Source organism: Lepidochelys kempii, chromosome 8 (genome assembly GCF_965140285.1).
Source record: "Lepidochelys kempii isolate rLepKem1 chromosome 8, rLepKem1.hap1, whole genome shotgun sequence".
Lineage (NCBI taxonomy): Eukaryota > Metazoa > Chordata > Testudines > Cheloniidae > Lepidochelys > Lepidochelys kempii.
The window spans coordinates 95,980,562-96,001,964 of record NC_136387.1 but is presented as its reverse complement, the minus strand read 5'-3'; the positions used below and the strand labels follow the sequence as shown (position 1 = coordinate 96,001,964).

Below are 21,403 nucleotides of genomic sequence, written 5' to 3'. Positions count from 1 at the left end.
CTATGCTACTAACTGCCACAGTATTTGGTGGCAGTATCAAAAGAAGAATGGTATCAGTTCCATAGATAATGTATCATAGCAGTAGTCATTATCACCTTCATACTTAATAGTGACATAAGAATCCAATATGAGATCAGTGAAAATCAGAGGCCAGGGGCCCACTGTGATCTGCTGGGAAGGGGAATGTGTAAGTGTCAGGGCTAAACTGTTTTCATCATTTAAAAACAAAGAGTAAGCACTAGATCAAGGTGACGAACTTCCACTTTAGGGGGCTAAATCCAAAATGTAGATTTTCCCAAAACTTCTGCTCAGACCAGCCCTGTAGGTACCTAAGTTTCCATTGGTAAAATTTCCCCTGTTGGGCATGCACAAAGCCATACCCTCATCCCTCTGGCAGCTCACCCATGAAGAGGCAGCAGGGATATTTTTGTAATGGAAGCAACTCCTGCATTCCAGATAACACGTACATCTCCACTGCCAAAAAAGAGATATATTTACTGTGGGATATCTGTTTGTGAGCAGAACAGTAAGTTTATCTGTGAATTTCTGTTTTTGTTAGGACTCCTTCTGCGTTTTAACATAGCTTGTGCATTGTGTACTGCTGAGACCAGCACAAACGTAAAGACATTGAGCATGATTTTCAAAGATGCTGAAGACCCAGAACTTCAGATAAAATTAAAGAGAGTGATGGTGCTTGGCATCTTTGAAAAATTTATCATTGGTAACCTGTGAAATAATGCACTATACATTTTTCACCTAATTTATAACCTACATTCTGGTTTTTACAATCTTAAACATAATGGGCTGATTTTCCATAATGGCCCAAGATCTTTAATAATCCTTACTTAAAATGACACATATAACACCATATTTATTGGAATTATTCTTACCTGCTATTAGGTCATGGTGACCTATAGATCTACCACACTTCCCATCCAAAATGTGTTGTGAAGATGTGTGGAGCTGCTGTATAGCTAAGCATTCACTTAGTACATCTTGTTCAATATCAGTACATGAATGTAGCTGGAAGAGGAGGATAAAACAAAGAGATCTTATTTCAAAGTACACCAAACTGTAGCTAATTGAATTCATATGTCTGTTTGGTTATAGTCTACGAATAGAAGGAAGGAACAGAATGTCATTCTTAGGAACTTAGTGTAATTGAGGATATACCCGGTATTAAGTATTTCTAATTAGAGGTCATTGGGTTTTCTTAAGCACACAAGTTAAATGCTAATCTTACATCAACAGCATTTTGGTTCAGAAACATAAAGTACCCTATGTTTCTTCAATTTTATGGCATAATTTCACTATGTATTTCTAGCTCTCTGTAGTGTTTTAGGTTCTTTGGCAAAAGGTTTGCATCGTTTTTGTAACCGTGACACTTGGAAAGACTTTTGATAGGGAAAGAAAAGAGTTTGTCCTTATCAGATTAAAACTGGTGAAATAAGGCACTGTCAGTAATGTCAGGTTTCAGAGTAGCAGCCGTGTTAGTCTGTATTCGCAAAAAGAAAAGGAGTACTTGTGGCACCTTAGAGACTAACCAATTTATTTGAGCATAAGCTTTCGTGAGCTACAGCTCACTTCATCGGACAGTCTCTAAGGTGCCACAAGTACTCCTTTTCTTTTTGTCAGTAATGTGTAAGAGGTATCAGCAATATGTCAGCTGGTCTCCATGTAAATTAATGCTCTGGCAAAAGTGTCTGAAGCATGCTCTGAAAACCACAATGTCGATCATATTAAAAACAGCAGGAGAGGTGAATTAAGAAAGAAAAGCATTTCTAATTCTCCTTCAAACATGCTTATGTTGCCAAGTGTTTGTCATAATATAGTACTCAAATTACACAAACAGCCATCGTATTCTGTGGCCATTAATAGTTATTGTTTTGAAGTTTACAGTTTTGCATACTAATCTCCCCTGGGATTAACTATTCTAAATGCAAGGCCCAGGCAAACCTATTTAGGGTTCTGTTACCCAGGCATTCGTTTTTTTTAAGATAAATATCTAGCATTTTGGATAACAATCTGCAGCTGAAGCCAATAAAACTTTAACTACCACTAAATTAACCACTAGCGTCCTGGATTTTGTTCTCCTAAAAAAAAGAAAAAATTGAGAAAGATCTAACAAACCTCCTCTAAGGTATGGACCACATATTCAGGGCTCCTCTGATGTAAATCTCTGCTCAGAGCATTTTTCAAAAAATCAAAGATTGTGCTTATTGGTTGGATGCCTCAGACATGTGGGCAGAGCAGCCTGTTAATTTTTCTTTCTTGGCTAAGTCACTTCTACTTAGAAATCAGCAAACACAGATAACAATGGACTTTGCTGAGTCATAAACTGCAAATCATGAAGCAAGTAAAAACAGCCCTTTGCTCATTTTTCCTGTTTCAGATTGGAGATGGGAAGAGACTGGAGTCAGTTTTAGAAACACTGAACTATATTTTCAGTTGCACATTTCCCCCCTCCAATATGTTTAAGTGAAATATTTATTTTGCTTATTAGTTCTTTATGGATGATACCTGCCTTACTTCATTTTCATAGAAGCCTGATCAAAATACATTATAAATCTGCTGCTATCTTTAGAAGTCTTCTTAATAAAAATTCTGAATGGCTCCAAGATCTGTATAAACATAGATCCCAATCCTATAAACACCTACCTATATACTTGGAGTCAAAGGGACTGCGCTCATACCTAGAGTTAAGGATGCACAGAAGTGTTTGCAGGGTGGGGCCCTATGGCCCAATCATGAAGTTCTGACTACTAGTGAAATCACCTCCTTCATGGGGAAAATCCAAAGAGGAGATTGGAAACTCCTGGGCTCTTAAACCTTTTCATACTTCGAATTTGGAGATAATAGGTCCCATGTGATCTGGCTGCCAGGGTAAATCAGCAGAAATAACTGCCTCTCTTTGCAGGGTCCTCACATCAGCGTGAGTCAGTAGAAGAGCTCTGTATCTCTATTCAGGGTCTCAGAACTTGCTGCGCTCTTACAGGCCACTATAAAAAATGGTGCGCATAAAGCACTCTAAAGGAGCTAGAGGCAAAACCACAGAATTCCAGGGGAAGAGGAAAGACTACACATGAGAGTCATGCCACTCGGACACAATCTGTGATCAGAACCCCTCCAGCAGTCAGCTTCAGCTACTCCCACAGGAGAGACAGGTATGGAGCAAGAGGGTGTTTCCATACAATATAGTGCTGACAGGGCTATTTTGCACTGCAAATGCCCAAGAGGGTCATGGGGGATGATGCCACAGAAAGCCATCTTCCTCCTGGCTCCACTGCCTTCTTTCTTCATCACCTCTTACACCAGAACCCTTGGAACTGTAGATCTGAAACCCCATGTAGGGAGCTATTGGTGGTATCATGGGCTGCTGCTGTTATTTCATCTCCTGTCCCTACTGCCTTTACTTCTTGTTGTTACTGGTCTGTTCCCAGCCGCTCCACAAGAAGAGGGAGACCAGAGCATTTGGGTATCACTCCTTGTCAAGGAAAAACCCACGCTGAATTCAGAACTTCACTGGGAGTTCTACCAGATAAGGACACCCTATCACTGTGGCCTGTAACCTGCGAGTCATCCCTGACTCTGGCCTCTCCTACACATGTACACCTAGGCCATTTCCAAAGCTTTTGCCTCTTCCTCCTCCATGCCAAGACCAATTCTGGCCCTTTCTCTGTCCAAATCATGAACATTTATCTAGTCCCTTATCATCTCCAGTCCTGAGTACTGCAACCACTTTCTCTCTGGTCTTCTTGACACCCATCTTGCTCCTCCATGGTCCCTTCAAATTCTGCTGTCAAAATAACCTCCATTGTGATACTGTCGCCTCTCTCTTTGAGTCCCTCCACTGGCTCCTGCACTCCACTCCATTAAGTACAAGCTTCTGGTCCTCACCTTTGAGGCTCTTCACTACTATCTGCTTCCTACCTGTATCCACTCTTGAGTCTTGTCACCTCTCTTCCGTTCCATCATCCTTAAACCTCACCTTGCTATGATGCCTACAAAATTCTGAACAATGACTAGGCTGCTGGTGTGCTGTGACTGCTGCTTATTATGCTAATCACAATTGCCTCATTGTTATCTTGTAATCCCCCACATCCCCTCATCTATTGTATCCACATGTTATCTCCTCTCATATACTTAGACTGTAAGCTATTTGGGGCAGCTGCCATCCTTTCATTAACTAGAGAACAATGCCTTACTTTAATAGGGCCCTGATCTTTGCCTGGAACCTTCAGGTGCTATCCCAATAATAACAAAAATAACAATGAATTCAGGATTGAACCCATAGAAACCCATGGGTTTTTTAATAAAATATTTGGCTGGATGGAATACTAGTAAATACATAATGAGCAGTGTGGGTTTGAAATGATCTATAAACGTGTTTAAAACAAAGGCCTTATGATCTATAGGGGGTGTTTTTTCTAACCTACTAAAATACCACATCTTTCCTGACATTTATAAATTATTCAGGTGTGGGATTCATCCATATTTTAAATGAGCTGCTAAACTAAGCGACCCATTTGATTTGGGTGTGAATGAGAGCAGAATTTGGAGTCATAGGTCAGAAGGATGAACAGGAGGTAATTTGAAAGAAGGGCCTGATTTAATAGTGCAGAGCAAACGGCTCTGCAAGGGGAGAAAAATAGCATTAAAAATCACTGCAACAAGAAAATGGTAGTCTGACTGGCACCAGTGAAAAACCATCAGGAAACTGAACTGAAGTTCAATTTTCACCTAGTAACAACACAGTGAAATCCTGATTTGAAAAAACATAAATCACAGACCAATTAAATACAAACATACTGATGAAATTTCAGTAAGTGTTCATTTGAGCATGCCACAGTTTTGATCGATGGCCTTACCTTCTTACGCACCTGTTGTTCTTTGGCAGAATGAGCTTTCACATGCTTGCGCAGGGAACTTGGATCCGTGTAGCGTTTGGAGCACCCGGGAATTTGACAGGCATATGGTTTCTGTAAATGCATGGAAAAGAGAAAGAAAGGGAAGGATTTCAGCTTTTATAGGCACCTACCTTTATGATATGAAGCCTGAGTTCAACAATTAGAATACAAAATAGCTAGAGACTATAATTTATGTGAAAACTTATTGTAAAACCCCAAGCTGTTTGCTCAGCTTGCAACCTCTAGTTTTGCAAATACTTCTGTGTATAACAAGTCTGGCTGCGGGCCAGCTGTGGCGCACACAGAACAGCAATGACAGCTCATATTCTGAAGTCAGTCCAAATCCTGAGAGCACTTAACACATCTGTACTCTTACACTTTTGGGGATTGATTACTGGACAGAATTAAATCATAATGAGAAATAAACTGTTGGGTTTTGAGAACATTATAGTATTTCCACTTTTTGCAAGTACAAAAATAGTACCTTTTTGCCTCTTTGGAGAGGTATTTACTTTGTATGCAATCCACTCAGTATGTAACACAGTATTGCAAAGATCTTTAAGTATAATTACAAAAAAAAGAAAAAACTTGGTTCCTTATTTTGACTTCCTACTGGTTTTACACAGACAGTGTCACATATGTTGCAAAGCAAAAGCTAAAGGCATTAACACCAGAGTGCTTTCATACATTATTCCCATTCCTGTTTTAAATAACACAAATGCTTTATTTACACAATTTATACTCATACAAACAACACTAAACACAAACATTACAGCAAATCAACAAATACAGAAAAACCCAGCATTGTTGACCTTGTCAGGGAAAGCCCTTTCCAACTGTGAATAGTATCTGCCAGAGGTTACCTCTCCTAGATGGCAGAACATGAAGATCTTCCAGCGGCAAGAACAGCCTAGTTTAGCTGATGAGTTCCAATGGATTCCTTTCACGTGGTAGAAAGATACTTCTCCTACCTGTAGGAAGAACACTTCTCTCTATCTGGAGGGTATCAAAGCTCCTTCCTATTAGAACAGAACAGCTGCAGGGCCCTCATGGTAAGCTTCCAGCTAATGCAAGCCTGACCAAATGTTTTATTTGGCTGTGCCACCTCTGGGCCTTGACAACAAAAGGCAACCTTTAAACTGTTAGGGAAATCCTAAATGAATTTGTTATTCCCAAGGTACTTGCTCACAATCAGGTGGTAACAAATGATTGCCTCATGCCAAGCCTCACAAAGCCTCTAACCAGAGGCTAATTTTGCTTTTTTTTTCCTGTGGCTTTTTGCAGCTTGCTTGCCTGCTCACCCATCATGACAATGTACTATACCAGAGGGGCCTCAGTACATGTGCCAGTAAGTTCTTTTAGTGCCCTCCCAGAAAGTTTGGTTGGCCTCTCACCTTTATGATTTGATCACCTTCAAGGGCTGACATCACACATTTGAACCTCTTCTCTTTTCATAGAAAGCATTCCGACATGGTCACTTTCACCTGCAGTGCAAAGTGCACACAAGCCCAATTGCACCACTAAAGTCTTATGTAAAGGCAGCAAGGGAGAAGTGGGATTGGGGCTCCCAGCAGAATGGCAATATAGGGTGCCATTTGCACCGTTGGTTTGCACAGAAGGGGTCATCCGCAGAGGAAAGTGATGGAATCATGATTCTGCAGTCTGTAGTCTGGAGCTGCATTCCCATGCTATGGTTCTGCTTAGATAAAACCCTACACTTCATTTGGATAAAGCCCAGTAGCTATGGCTTAGTACAGATAAAATGAATTTCAGCAGCACTGGAAGAGTGATGACACCCCTTCCTAATTGCAGCACAGATAACTTCCCTAATTCTGCTTTCACCGTGGGAAATGTGACCTAGTAATTTCAGTTATTTAATCAAACCAACCCAAACTAACAGGTCACTGTAATTATTTACATATTCTCCTTTCTGAGAAGATAAATGATGGATTGACCTACATGCAGAGTTTTAAATCAATACCAAATGCACTCCATATGAAATAAGCATCCATGTAAATCCTTTTTCTTTCTAGGTGCCTCCTGGTATAAGGAACAGAGTTATTTATCCTCTGGAGGAAATTTCCAAAGGAATAATAGGATCATTCACCAACTCAAAGCCTTAAAGGCTAACACAATATCTACTCAGAAACTTACATAGGAAAGTTGATTTATTGAGAGTCTTTAGAATACACAGAGAACAGACATGTGAGGAAGGACTATGGAAACCTTTAATAAATTCCTTAATAGAAGAACCAGCAGAATATTTTTCTAGCCATGGTACCGTGATTAGCGATGGGGAAACTAGATCAGAAAAATGCCCATCTTTAATAGCCTAATCTTTTTTGCTTGGACATTCACACAGTCCTTCGATATGTAGTCAGTTTTTAAAGGGGTCCCTGGGTCCTTTGGGCTCCAGTTTTTACAGTAAAACAATACATGCATCATTAATTGTTTACGCTGACATTCTAAAACAGGCAACACACTAAATAAAAACCACAGGTCTTAAATGAAGCAGGCAAATGAACGTTAGTTTCATCAGAATATGAATATAATGAAAATTTCAAAGAACCTATAGCAGGGAAATGTGAACAACAGTTCCAGACACTTTGGAAAGTTAGTCAAAAATGATTACTGTACCTTTGTGCTGATGTATGAGCATTTCAGAGGTTAAAGAAACAGAGAGAAAAGGAGAAGAAAAGAGAGAGCTAAGTTTAGAGATTTCTTTGCAATATCACATAGATGAACAGACACAAGAGCTCTGGGTTATTTTGTTCAGTGTACTATAGAATTGTACAAAAGCTCTACTAAATGATATTCCATTTGTGAGTCAAGCTTATATATATGTTTTTATATTAACTTCAAGCAGTTAAACTTCAAAAATGTGTATCCCATACAGTATATTCAGTTTCAAAAGACACATTTTAGAACTAATTACAAATTCAAATATTTCAGGTTGACTTTCAAATAAATAAAACATTGTTATTGTAAGTGTGCTTGGGTTTGGAAAATGTGACTGACTCGCTTCTCTTGCTTGTTTGTTTTTGCAAGGCATAATGTACATTACGCATTCCTTAATGCTGCACTGTCTGAAATGTGTAGCTGCTTAAAGAGTAAATATCAATTAAACTCAAAAGTTCTGCCCTATAAACACTCGGCCAAATGTTAAATCATACATTCACCTCTTTGAAAAAGACAAAGGAAAGACTCTTGCTGTTATTCTTCACAAGCTCTAGGCTGGGGACTTAATTGGCCTATGATGTCTGTTTGCTTCCTTTGCCGTAAAATTGGCGAGTTAATTGTATCAGGATTTAGGGCAGCTTCAGCACAAATTAAAATTTTTAGAATGGCTACTTAAAAAAAAAAACCCTGATGAATGGATCGTATGTCAGAAACCCCAAACATCCTCGACAGGGGCCAGCTAACATGGCCTTTTTATTATGGATCAAGGAGAAAGGCACATTGTGTGTCTTCTTCCACAGGTTCACCCACTGCAGATACACTTCGGTAAAACTCCTCTTCTGAGAATCACACAGAAGATATTCTGCCCTCCTTGCATGCTCTCCAAGGACCTGATCCAAAGCCCATCACAGAAGTCAAGAGAAAGACTCCCACGAACATCAGTAGGGTTTGGAGCAGGTCCCATGTGCTGTGCATGCATTAAGAGCAGAACATTAGAGTTGAGGTCTACCATGTCTACATGCGAGAAGAACTTGGTACTTATGGTTCATTTTCAGTGCAGTTAGTTAATCATTAGCATTATTAACACATCACACATGGTTGATGTATTCTTGCCTTTTGGGGCGGGTTTTTTTTTTTACAAAATTGAGTCCATTAATTTATTTTCTCTTAAGGTGTTTGCCATGTTCCTGTGGTCATTTAGATCAGACTTTGTCAAAATAAGCAAGAAAACTATTGAATTTCTTACAGCAACAATTTTTCAAGCCTTGATTCTACCCCCTTTACTCACACAGAGCAGTATCTTACTCTACAAGCAGTTCCTCAAGGTGAGCAACACCTTACTCCAGGAGTATTCCCACAGTAAGGTATTCCTCGGTTTGAGTAAGGGTAATAGAATTTTGCCCTCAATGGTTAAATGAAAATCCTCCATTATTTAAATCAATACATGCAGCTAAAAATCAAAGCACCTCTTCCTTCACTTCTTATTATTTAGACATTTTCATGAAATGGAAGCTGCCATATGCCAGTTTCAATGCAGATCCTGTACAAAGCCTGTTTAAACTCTCTGTGCAAGCCATAATATGAAATAAGGTAATGCTTACAGTATCCAGGTGTGTGCGCTGGTGCTTTGCCCGATCACTGGAGTTACTGAAAGCTTTCTGGCAGCCAGGGTGCTGACATAGGTAAGGTTTCTCTCCAGTATGACTCCGCAGGTGAATCTTAAGGTTTTCAAGCCTAGAGAATGCCTTGTTGCACCCTTCAAACTGTAATAAAGCCACAAAACATCTCTGTAAAGCATTATTAAATAAACCATGGACAGCCACGAGTACAGTTAAAACCCAAGCTAGACATGTAATAAATCAACCAAAACTCAAACATCTGCTGAAATTTATGGGTGAAACACATCATTTTGTGCTGTTAATTTCATCTATCATGAAAGGCATGGTGTGTGGATAGATAATACTATATTATTATAAATATCTCACACTTTCAGTGTGCAGTGCTGAACCTTAAAGATATGGTCTTGGTAAGGAAGTTTAAAGAAAGAACAAGCATTCAGCTTTTGAAGTGTTCTCTTAACAGTGTTTTTAACATTACTCTGGGGGGAATTCTGCACCACTGCACAATGCAGAATTTTGCAGAAATTAACATTGTGCGCGCAGAATTTCTTTTCCTCCACAGAAATGGGCTGCAGTGCTGCTGGTCACCACTAGAGGCCACTGGACTCTGCAGAGCCCAGCTTGCACATAGAAGACACTGCTGGTGGGAGGGAGAGGGAGCTAGAGGGTTTCTGGCAGCTGCAGTTCCCAGCATGCCCCGAGGGAAGGAGAAGGCGGCACACAGGAAACTCCGTTCAAGCCTGGGAGCCAGCATCAGGCTGTCTCTCCCTCCGGATCCCTGGGCTCTGGGGAGGGGAGAGGGGCGGGTGTCTGGGCTAGGGGGGCCCTGTGGCTGGGCTCTGGGAGGGAGGGGGTGCAGGTATCTGGGCTGGGGGGGCACTGCGGCTGCACTCTGAGGGGGAGGGGGTGCAGGTGTATTGGCTGAGGGGGTCCCGAAGGTGGGCTCTTGGTGGGAAAGGTTGTGGGTGTCTGCCCTCCCCCCGCTAGGCTCTAGAAGGATAGGGGGCAGAGAAACAGGAACTGCGTTGTCATAGGCATTTCTTTAACTTTCTACTCCTGGGGGAATTTTTGTGTGTGTCGTGTATTGTTACAGACATACTTGCTGACAGGTATTTTGAAATAAATTACCAAAGTAATTAAAAGTGGCATGATTGCATAGCATTATTTTGACAAATAAAATTTGCAGAATTTCAAAATATTGTGTGCAGAATTTTTAATTTTTTGGCATGGTATTTTTAATTTTTTGGGACAGAATGCCCCCAGGAGTATAAAATGAGTTGGCACAAGAAACTTTGTGGGGTATAACAATCCGCTGCCACACACAGGACGGAGAGAATCTGTGTGGCACAGAAGAACCTGTTTTCAGAGAACTGAAATCCTGCACAGTGCATAGTATAAAACAGACTACAGAAGATGATTTGATCCACCTCCTGATCCATTCAAATGAACTCTCCTGTTGCTAACTCTAGCCTGCCTGCACCTGGCACCCCAACTGCTTGCTCTATTCTCCACATTGATATAGCTGGTTACCTGAGCAACACTGGCTTTTACTGTTCTGGTTTCATTAAGAAAGCTTAAAGTGGTAGTTTATAGTGCTGTGTAGCATCTATTACAAATCCTATAGGTCAAGAGCCAATACAGATGTGGACAAGCAGTATTAAGAGCTATAGCTAGCAATTGCAGATGTAAAAGTACTAGTGTTCATGAGGATATGTCACTCTTACAAAATTATCATAAAAACTCACCAGCTCAGACACTCTCCACACTGGATAGTGGGTGAGTAGAATTTCGCAAGTGCATGTGTGAATTAGTATCTGCGTATATACAGAGAAACAGATACTGATTCAGATTCTATAGACACATGCATAATAAGAATGATCATTATTACACTCAGAGTTCTATTATTATAAAAATGTTAAGATCTGAAAGAGAAAAAGAATTTGATTGTACAAATAATATGGGTGAGTTTAACTGATTTTGCACAGTACAAAGTGTTTTTTTAGTAGTTGCTGGGTGCCTTCAACTCCCATGGACAAAGTAGAGGGCCTGATCCAAAGCCAACAGAAGTAAATTGAAAGGGTTGTTAGATCTTTGAAGGAACATACCACCTAACTGCAAGTGACATTACCAAAATATGAGACCTTTTCCTGTTTAGCTTTGTTTCTATTATACTACAGGATTCCAAGGTCCATTTCTAAAATTTATGTTATTAACATGAACTGGTATATTTGTGATCCTATATATAATTTCTTTTCCCTTGAAATATCAGCCCCTCTCTTGGACTGAAATACAGATGGTTTGGTGTGAAAGAAGTACGGAGTCTAGTTAAAGATTAAACATAAGCATCATAGCTTCTGTTCTGGTACTGTTTCGCTGCACTACAAAACTAATTTAGAATGGTTTCTTTTATCAGTTTCCAGTATGGATGCTAATCTGTAGTTTGAAGTATGCAATGATAGAATTTGTTGGTATATGATACATAACAGGAAGGGGTGAATTAACCAGGTGGTCTTATTGCATTTCCTAACTGGTCATCAGCTTGCTTCTTACGCACACACACACACACTTGGTATTACTGAATAAAACATGTTGAACCTAATATGCATCTTTTTGTCACAATGCAAAAAATTAGAGAGACAGACTCAGATGCTCTCCCAACACATGTGGTTAGAATCAATCAAATGTACCCTGGTACCTTGTATTTTTTGCAGCATTACCCATTGCTCTCTTAGAAGTATATAATCACACTTTTGAAATACGTTTCTCTGTTTCACTTTGCTTCAAGACTGCAGCTGTTTTTTAAAAGCCTGTTACATTTCATATTTCCAGATGTTTTGCCTGGTCCCTATTTTACACAACAAAAAACAGAAGGAAACTCCCCTCCTTGTAGTAAATAAAACTGGATGCCAAATATCTGATTTGGCATGGCAAATTCTATGGGCCAGAATCTCAGATGGTGTAAAGTGGTATAAACTCCATAAACTTCAAAGGAGCCACACAGATTTACCCCAGCTGAGGATCTGGTTCATGTTCCTGTAATGTAAGTGATATTTCCAAGAAGTAAACTGAGACTACCAAGGATACATTAGACCCGCTCGTTGCATTTTGCAAAAATTTAAGCTCATCCAAGATTGTATTAACTGGAGCTGTACTTTCTCCTCAAATACTGCATGTCATACATTTATTGTATGCCTTTCCAGCTAGTAACTACTGTAACACTAGTAGAAGCCTGCTCTTGTGAAATGCTAATGGAAGTTAAAGATACTTACACCTTACAGGATCAGGCCTTACAAATACATCCGCGAATGTAATTTCAGATCATCACATGTGCTAATAAGATCGAATTGTCAGAACCTTAAAATCCTGACATAAATAAATCATTATGCACTGCTCTTTTGTTTACCAGGGTTGGCTGAAAATCGTCTCTTGAATTTTTTTTTCAAAGAAAATTGAGTTTTCAACAAATGGCAATTTTTTGCAAAGAGCATCTGCTTTCTGTGGAAAATTTGGACTTTTCATCGAAAAACTGAACACCCCCAAAACTGAAAACTTTTGTTCAAAAAATAAAAATGTTGATGCAGTGCCCCATTCCTCTATTCTCTTCTGTGGGCCAGGTTTTTACATCATACCGCTCCCATGATGCACTGCAGACAGGGAATTCCATGTTACACTGCAGTGGCTCAGCAAGAGGAGTGGCTATGCTGCATCATGGGATATATAGTCTGGAAGCCTGGCCCACAAAGGAGGATGAGTGCATGAGGCACCAGAATTGACATTCGTACGAAGCACCATGGCAGCAGTTCTGAATGGAAATGTTTTCAGGCCAACTTTTTCAGCCAACATTTTTCAGTTCTTGGCTGAAATTTTTCAATTTTTCATTCTTTTGCCAAAAAGTTAAAATTTGCTGTGGGGAATTTTTTTTTCAACCATCTCTACTGTTTTCCTAGGGATAGGTGTTGTGTATTGCACTCGGGTGAGTTCCACTCCCTGCCCAGCTTACTCTCCATTGCAGTTTTACTGCATTGCTCATTTTCCATCATCCTTGCATACAGGGCCAGTTCTACGGGGGCAAGTGAGCATGGTAGTTGCCCTAGGTGCAAGCTTCCAAAGAGCAGCAAACTGCTCTGCCATTCTCCCCCCGACTCGCCTGCCTTGCTCTGATTGGGAGGCTGGGAGGTTTGGGGTTTTTTTGTTTTTTGTTTTGACTCAGCTGCAGGAGTGTGGGTGGGGGGTAAGGGTGTGGAACACATTTTCCATCTGGCTAGGGGTGCTCCTGCTTGCACTGAGAGGACGTTGCCCCTCAACCATTTGGGATCTCAAATAGTTTATTTGAGAAACAAAGTCTGTTAGCCTTGAACTCAGCTGCATGGAGGAGTTTTTAAAAGTGAGGTGTATTTTAAAATGATCATTTACAGAAACTAAGTTTCTGGTGTGATGTTAGTTTACTAGAGACTTGCATGAAAGACATCAAAGACAGGAGAGAGGGTGAATTCCTCACTCTACTGAAGTCTATGGAAGGATTGTCATTATCTTCAGGTGGATCAGGATTTCACCAAGAGAGTTTCCGTTAGTTATCCAAGTGCAACCGACCAAACTCCAGCACATTCTTTGTTTCTCTCACACATACACATGGATTGTGTTGCAGGCTTCCAACGAGTGACTAACTAACAGAAAGGCAAGGCCTGATCCTAATTCAAGTCAATAGCAAAGCTCCCACTGACTTCAGTGGAAGCAGGGATAGGTTGATAATCATTGCTGCCGGGGTGTGAAATAAATCCCAGATTTCCCTTGTTCATTGTCAGAATGGGTCTGAAAGTGATTCCCAACTACAAAATGATCACAACTTGTACTAGAAACTAGCCAGATATGCAGATGTTCCAGCACCTGCTTGGCTAAGTAATTTAAATACTATTGTGTCACATATGAAATGATTACATAAAATATTGCTTTGAACTGCCGACCCAGCAGCTGCTTTCAGCATCCCCAGGGAGCTGGATCACTTGTGTTCTAGAAAGTACTGTAAATTGGAGGCAAAAAGAAAGAAAACAGTGGCCCGAGCTCAGGTAGTTGGCTGGCTCAGGGGATTGGTAATGGGATATGGGGCTTTTCACCTCTAGGTCATCCCCCAGAGTCCAGCTCAATGTAGCTGAGATCAGCAGTGACCTGAAGTCATTACAATCTGATGGTGGTCTCAGCCTAGTGCCTAGGAACAAAATTCTACATGAGTGGGTACCGCTCATGGATCAGTATGATTTGGTACAGGTGGTGAAAGGATTGGTCTAGCATCATTGTCCTGGCATATTAATTGGAGTATGTGACAAGGAAGACACCCTTCTTTCTATTACTGTTGGAACTTGGTAAAGCACAGTCTTCATTTGTGATGTTTGATTCCACAGTTCTGTAGAATAAAGGAAAACACTGGATTTCAGGATCAATGAATGAACTGGACAGGAGGAGCAGACTAATTATACAGCAGAGAGAAAGCTTCTATTTACACACAAATATCTCGGTAATCAGCAATGACAGGAAAGCAAATAGAGAAAAAAAGTACACAACAGTTTAATGAAGCCTGGGTAAAATATTAGGGGGAAAATTCAGGGCTGGCAGAAACCAGTGACTCGACTGAAGCCAAATGGATTTGTGCCTACTGATGCCAGCTCTGAATCTAGCCCTACATTTTTTCCAAAATCAGCCAAGGGTAACAGTGGCCTCCCAGTTCCTTAAAATGACAGCTCTAGCTATTGACAGAGAAAGGGTCATGCCATCAGACACAGACTGATGACAGCTGATCCTTTAAATACAGTGGACAAAGTGATCTGCATTCCCAGAATGGCTTTTATTTTGTGGACGATATTTTGTTCTTGGATGCACAAGCAGCGCTGCATATGACAAATTAACACAAACACACACACAAGCCCAGGGCCTGCTGCAAGGGTTTTTCTGTTCTAGGCAAACTGTAAAGCTTCTGCCTCTCCCAGTCACTCATACATTAAATGGTCTCTTAAGCTTTTGCTACCCTTAATACTATGCTGCCCTAGGCAGTTGCTTATTGTGTCTATATGGCAGACCTGGCCCTACACAGACTCTCAGACTGAGATCAGAAGTTATATATCAACATTGCCAACTTTCTCCCCACCAGCAATCATGAATGCTCCTCAAAACTAGCTGGAAACAAGTGACCTATGACTTCAGAAATTCTATTTGGTCAGGGATCCTCTAGGAACATTTGATGTTGTTTGGAGAGGTGGGAGGAGCCTTGACAGATTCCATTCAGCCACGGCAAAATAAATAAAATAAATTAAAATAAATAAATAAAAGGAAAAAACGCTACAAATACTGCAAAAGTTCAGAAAACAGCTTCAGAAATAAGCAACCTGAGACTTGCAAATTTTTCAAAGCTACAAGTCAACAAATATGCTGAAATTCATTGAAAAATAAAGCAATAGTGGCAAATCTGGCATTCCCAAAACACCCTCCTTAAAGGCAACATTTTGAAAATGCAGCTCATGTCTACAAACCCTGCACTGCAGTCCCCAGGACTGTACCCCTCCATTCTCCCCTCAGACCAGGTCTGCACAGGAACATTCAGGAAAGTTACGGCAAATCAACTACAAGTATGTAGTCAAAGCACATAAGTTAAAGCATGTTAAGCCTCCATATGTATAAACTAAAGCCACTTTACTCTTGAATGAAATAGAGAGCATCAATCAGTGTAGGATCTTGACCTACAATGTGATTTCTAGGGCATTGTTAATTAGCTCCAATATCTATGGTCAAATGCAAAGTACAAAATATTCTGAATAATGCAAACTAGTTAAGGGTCCCATTCTGCAACTACTGATGTTGGTGGCAAAACTTCCACTGGCCAATGTCCCAGTCCAGCAAAATCCTTAAGCACCTGCATAACTTGAAACGTATGAGAAGTCCCACTGACTTCTGTGGGACTATCCACATACTGTACTTGTAGTTACATAGAAACATACTTTGATGAATCCAGGCCCTAGGAGGAGTAGGAGCACACCCTACGTGGTCTAAGCTACTGTAGCAGCACAAACACCCAAACAAATATGGATTCATTTCTCTCTTAGTTTGACCAAAAACCTCTATTTTAGGTTCCCACTGACACATACTTATAAGAAACAGTATCATCAGCAGCGAGACTTCCACTTCACTGCCCCTATCTGTGTCCCATTAGTTTTATCTACTGATATTGCATTATCTTAAATTTAGCAAGGATATTTATTTACTTGTACCTTTCCTGCCACCAGGCAACACCTTAGCCCGAATCCTCTGCCATACAGTGTACCCTCTACTGGAGAAAACTGGGCACCCTTGCCTCACTCCAGATATCTGCCACTAAGAGCAATCAGTCATGCTTGATAGATTCTAAGATCCAACTACAAGGAATTAATGTATAGTTCCCAAAGAACACTGGGATCATATGAACTACTTGATCAACTGAGCAGGCTGCTTATTGTATCTCCCAGACATCTGGTATCAATCTGTCAGTACTTAATCCTACTACCTTATGCTTTTTTTTTTACTGAGATCTGATGCCAGGGATAATTGTAACAAATGCTCCACAATCCTTTGTTTCGGTAAAAGCCACCTAAGCCTTTAAACAGGTTTACAAATAAAAATAATAATTATACTTCTGGAACCTACTTTTGGTTTAGATCATTAATGTATGCTTTAGAAACCAGAATCCTATATAAATACAAACATGAATAGAAAATGATGCCATTGAGGTACAAGGAATAAAATGGTGTAACTAATTGGTTTTTAATACTGTACATGAATGTGAAACTTTCCCCAGAAGCAAATAAGTTGTACTATTTTTAGGTCATCAGATTTGTTCATCAACTGTCATTTCCCCCAACACAAATACTAAATAGTTTATTTAATGCTACAACTCACACAACAGTGCAATTGCTGGAATGTAATCAATTTAAAATGCGTATTTATGAAAATACCAAATTATGTGATAGTGCTCTAAGCATATCACAATTTTCCTTACAAAAATAATTTAATATAATAACAATAATTGATTAAAATGTTTTTCTTTGCTTCCATATTAAATCTTAAATGCACCTGAAAACGTCCCCATGCAGAATAACAGTGCATTCCCAGTAGGGTTTATATTATCAAATTTTTGCCGTTTCCATAAGCATATTTAATCACAGCCATGTCTAGAATGTCTGTCAGTGGTATAGATCAGAAGAAACAAACTATAAACTAAATAGCTCAAACCATGAGGTGGAGCAATAACTGACATTTTAATCGGAAATGAGTTATGACTGAAAAAGAGAAGCCTTCACAGTTGTAGTGCTAAATAGGTCCAGTGTGCTATTAGAAAAAGCTCATTAATATACACCTCTGCTCTCTGCTGCAAGATCAGTTAAACAAGCTGCCTTTTATTTATAGACCTAAAAGGGAAAGAGCAGGTCATATTGGCTGCTGACATCTCAGACAGCCTACGGGTGGAAAACCCAAAACATTTCATTCCAAAGCATTTAATAGTATCAATAGGAAATCTTATGTCTGGTCAAAATATCTAAGGTCCTTCTCAATATCATGAAATGTTCTTTCTTCCCAATTGATTACCAAGTATCAAAACATTATGAATATTTATTGAAATATGTTATGGGAAAATAATCCTTTAAATCTGTGTATTCCATCCAGACGGAGGAAAAACATTTATGTGAGTCTTTAAAAGCATGTTTCAGAGTAACAGCCGTGTTAGTCTGTATTCGCAAAAAGAAAAGGAGTACTTGTGGCACCTTAGAGACTAACCAATTTATTTGAGCATAAGCTTTCGTGAGCTACAGCTCACTTCATCGGATGCATACCGTGGAAACTGCAGCAGACTTTATATATACACAGAGAATATGAAACAATACCTCCTCCCACCCCACTGTCCTGCTGGTAATAGCTTATCTAAAGTGATCATCAGGTGGGCCATTTCCAGCACAAATCCAGGTTTTCTCACCCTCCACCCCCCCACACAAATTCACTCTCCTGCTGAATTTGTGTGCTAGAGCAGGAGAGTGAATTTGTGTGGGGGGGTGGAGGGTGAGAAAACCTGGATTTGTGCTGGAAATGGCCCACCTGATGATCACTTTAGATAAGCTATTACCAGCAGGACAGTGGGGTGGGAGGAGGTATTGTTTCATATTCTCTGTGTATATATAAAGTCTGCTGCAGTTTCCACGGTATGCATCCGATGAAGTGAGCTGTAGCTCACGAAAGCTTATGCTCAAATAAATTGGTTAGTCTCTAAGGTGCCACAAGTACTCCTTTTCTTTTTAAAAGCATGAAAGTTTTAAATAACTTTGAGCTTAATGTCATATATAAAGCCCAATCCTGCAAACACTTATGCATGTAAACTTTATGCATGTGAATTGTCCTATTGAAGTCAGTGGGGTTTCTCATGTGCCTGTTTGCAGATTTAGGGCCAAGTCTGTAACAAAGTATTCCAGATAGTCTCCTTTTAAAACGGTTTTTGCTAACTCGTGATGAGAATAACTTTAAATTCTCTACAGTAGCTACACTGTAAGAACCTAATCCTGAAAATACACAAATGACTTTACTCATGCAAGGAATCTAATTATCAATCTCAACAGAGCGACTCACATGCATCAAGTGTCTGCAGAATTGGGCCCTCAACTTCCCCTAAGAAGCTCATTTCAGACAACTAGTTTATGATTTTAAATTGGCAGGGTTTTTTTTTCTTTACAGCAGCACAATGGTGGAAGATATTTGTTATAAATGAAGGGGCTGCCAATTTTTATTTTTTTTCTGTGAAGCTTTGAACAATTTACACTTGCAAAATGAACCCTCTACATGATATTTCATTTGTGCCTTGAGAAGCCTTACTTGTTCTCATTTTATTATGTGTAAAAAGTTTGTAAAAACAGCATTGGGGTTCTTGCCAACTGTTATTGTACCATTGTTTGTGCCCACGAGAAGAAAATGTGAAAGGGTCCAGCAGGGGAAGATTGAAATTCCCTTGTAACTAACACTGAGGCAGCCTTAAATTAAAACATAAACTATAAAAATAAAATGGTGGGTAGATGCAATTTGATCTTTAATTTTGTCTAGTTTTAGAGTAACTGCAGCTATTCATTTGCTTTGCGTATTTTGCTCTGCTTTACACGGTTAGGCAGTTTAGATATGTTACATTTAATATTGGATGGGTCTCATTTTGAAAAAACATAATACACTGTAGGTCTTGGAAACGTGTTTAGTGAACATATTTCATTTAGTTAAAAACAAGGATTTGTTTTCTGCCCCTTGTATTTCATCTTTGTAACTTTTACAAGCTCCAGCCATGCATTTTTAGAAGCCCCACTGACATTGCTGAGAGTTCTGGGTGCAGAAAGAACATAGAACTAGCCCAGCAGAGACATTTAAAGTCATGGAGTTGCTCACAGTATAAGGTCCTGACCCTGCAAACACTTACGTACATGAGTTACTTTACAAACATGATTAGATTCCATTGACTTCAAAGTTCAGCAGCTCATCTACTAAGAACCACACATCACCCCACAGCTCCATTCTCTGCTCATTGTCCCCACTGACTGCAAAATCTAATTTGAGGTCACTGTCCTGATGTTCATATCCCTCCATGGGACTAACCCTAACTTCCTAGAGGGCTGTGTCTTCTCCTTGGGCAACTATGACCTCCCTGACAACTATACTGCACTGGAACTATGACAATGACAATCAAGAGACTAAGACTCTTCAGCACAAAAGATAAAACTTCCACAGAAGCCAGATCAAGAGTGTGGAACTCATTCCCAAGGTAAGTATGATCACAGACCAAGCCACTTGCAGAAGCAAATGCAAACCTTACTTCTTCAGCTTACCCTTCCCGACACTACAATGAGAGGTACTTAATCAGTACCCTAGATATGCAGATAGATTCTGCTCTTGCTGTGGTTAATGGGAGAAGGAGCGGGCTGAAAACTCTTCTGGGCTTCATGAAACTTTTGTTCCAACCAATTTATAAAGTATCACAAAATAACCAATTTATAAAATATCTAAATTTAGGCACTGAAATATATATGCACAACAACTGATCAGCACATCTGTAGTCCATGTAGACACAAATCCAGCTGTTGTACAAACTTCTAAACGAGTTTTAAAAGGATAACCAATGTCAACGAGTTTTAAAAGGATAACCAATGTCAAGTTGAAGATGACTCTTGGTCACATACTTCTTTTTTAAAGGAATTTTTTTTATCACGGACATACGTGCCTTATTAGATAATCATATAATCTTATTATTGTGATTCTCGTCCTTCTTCTTGCCATTTTTGTTGGTTTATGACCCTCACTTGTGTCATGTTGATTTAGGACTACAAGCTCTTCAGGACAGCATTACATCTTTACCTGTTTTTGTGCAGCATTAAGCACATTTTTGAGTTCTCAAAAAAATTTAATGATAATTAACATAAAACGTATCATTTTAAAAATTGTATTTACTGAACTTTAAATTTTCCCCTGTCAGGAAAAGGAAAGAGAAACTTGTTCTGCCAAAGGAATGCACACTGAACTATTTATAGGCTTAATTCCTCCTGTACTACTAGATCACCAGGAACTGAATGTTTAATTATCCCAGGGTCTTTTTTCATCTTGTTTATGATACATTTTCCAGCAAAATACAAATTGTCTCAAAAAATACTGAAGCAAGCTTCTGATTTTCATAGCAGATGTAGCTTCCATTGATGTAGCTACCGTCATTTGGGGAGGTGGAGTTTGGATGGAAAAATCCCTTCTGTTAGTGTAAGCCATCTCTGCTATCTCTGAAATCCTTGTAGGTGACTCTTCCTAGTATATGCTACGGGATAAACATTTGTTGAAAAGAGGTGCCATGGTGTAATACTTGCTGAAATGTATGAAGATGATATAAACATCTTGAAGATGACTTACGGTCAATTGCATGACCGCCACCCATTTTGCCAAAAGATTTTGTCTGCAACTAAAGAATTTTCTGAAACTTCATTACAGTTGGTTTGGATGCAGTATTTTGGCTTGCTGGTAAAAAAATAACACTGCATAAAGCAGTGGTTCTCAACCAGGGCTCTGGGGCCCCCAAGCAGGTTTCAGGGGTTTCAGGCCTCCAAGCAGGGCCAGCATTAGACTTGCTGGGGCCCAGGGCAGAAAGCCGAAGCCCCACCGCATGAGGCTGAAGCT

At 39.7% G+C, this 21,403-nt stretch overlaps 1 protein-coding gene across 1 annotated transcript in view; it reads right to left on the bottom strand.

The window, feature by feature from the left end:
- Positions 1 to 21,403, bottom strand: part of GLIS1 (GLIS family zinc finger 1) — a 259,142-nt gene that overhangs the window by 41,219 nt on the left and 196,520 nt on the right. The window contains exons 5-7 of the mRNA XM_073357637.1: positions 9,188 to 9,349; positions 4,869 to 4,979; positions 891 to 1,023 (exon numbers count right to left, since the gene is read on the bottom strand). Coding sequence (XP_073213738.1) covers positions 891 to 1,023; positions 4,869 to 4,979; positions 9,188 to 9,349 — 406 coding nt within the window. The remainder of the gene's footprint in view (positions 1 to 890; positions 1,024 to 4,868; positions 4,980 to 9,187; positions 9,350 to 21,403) is intronic.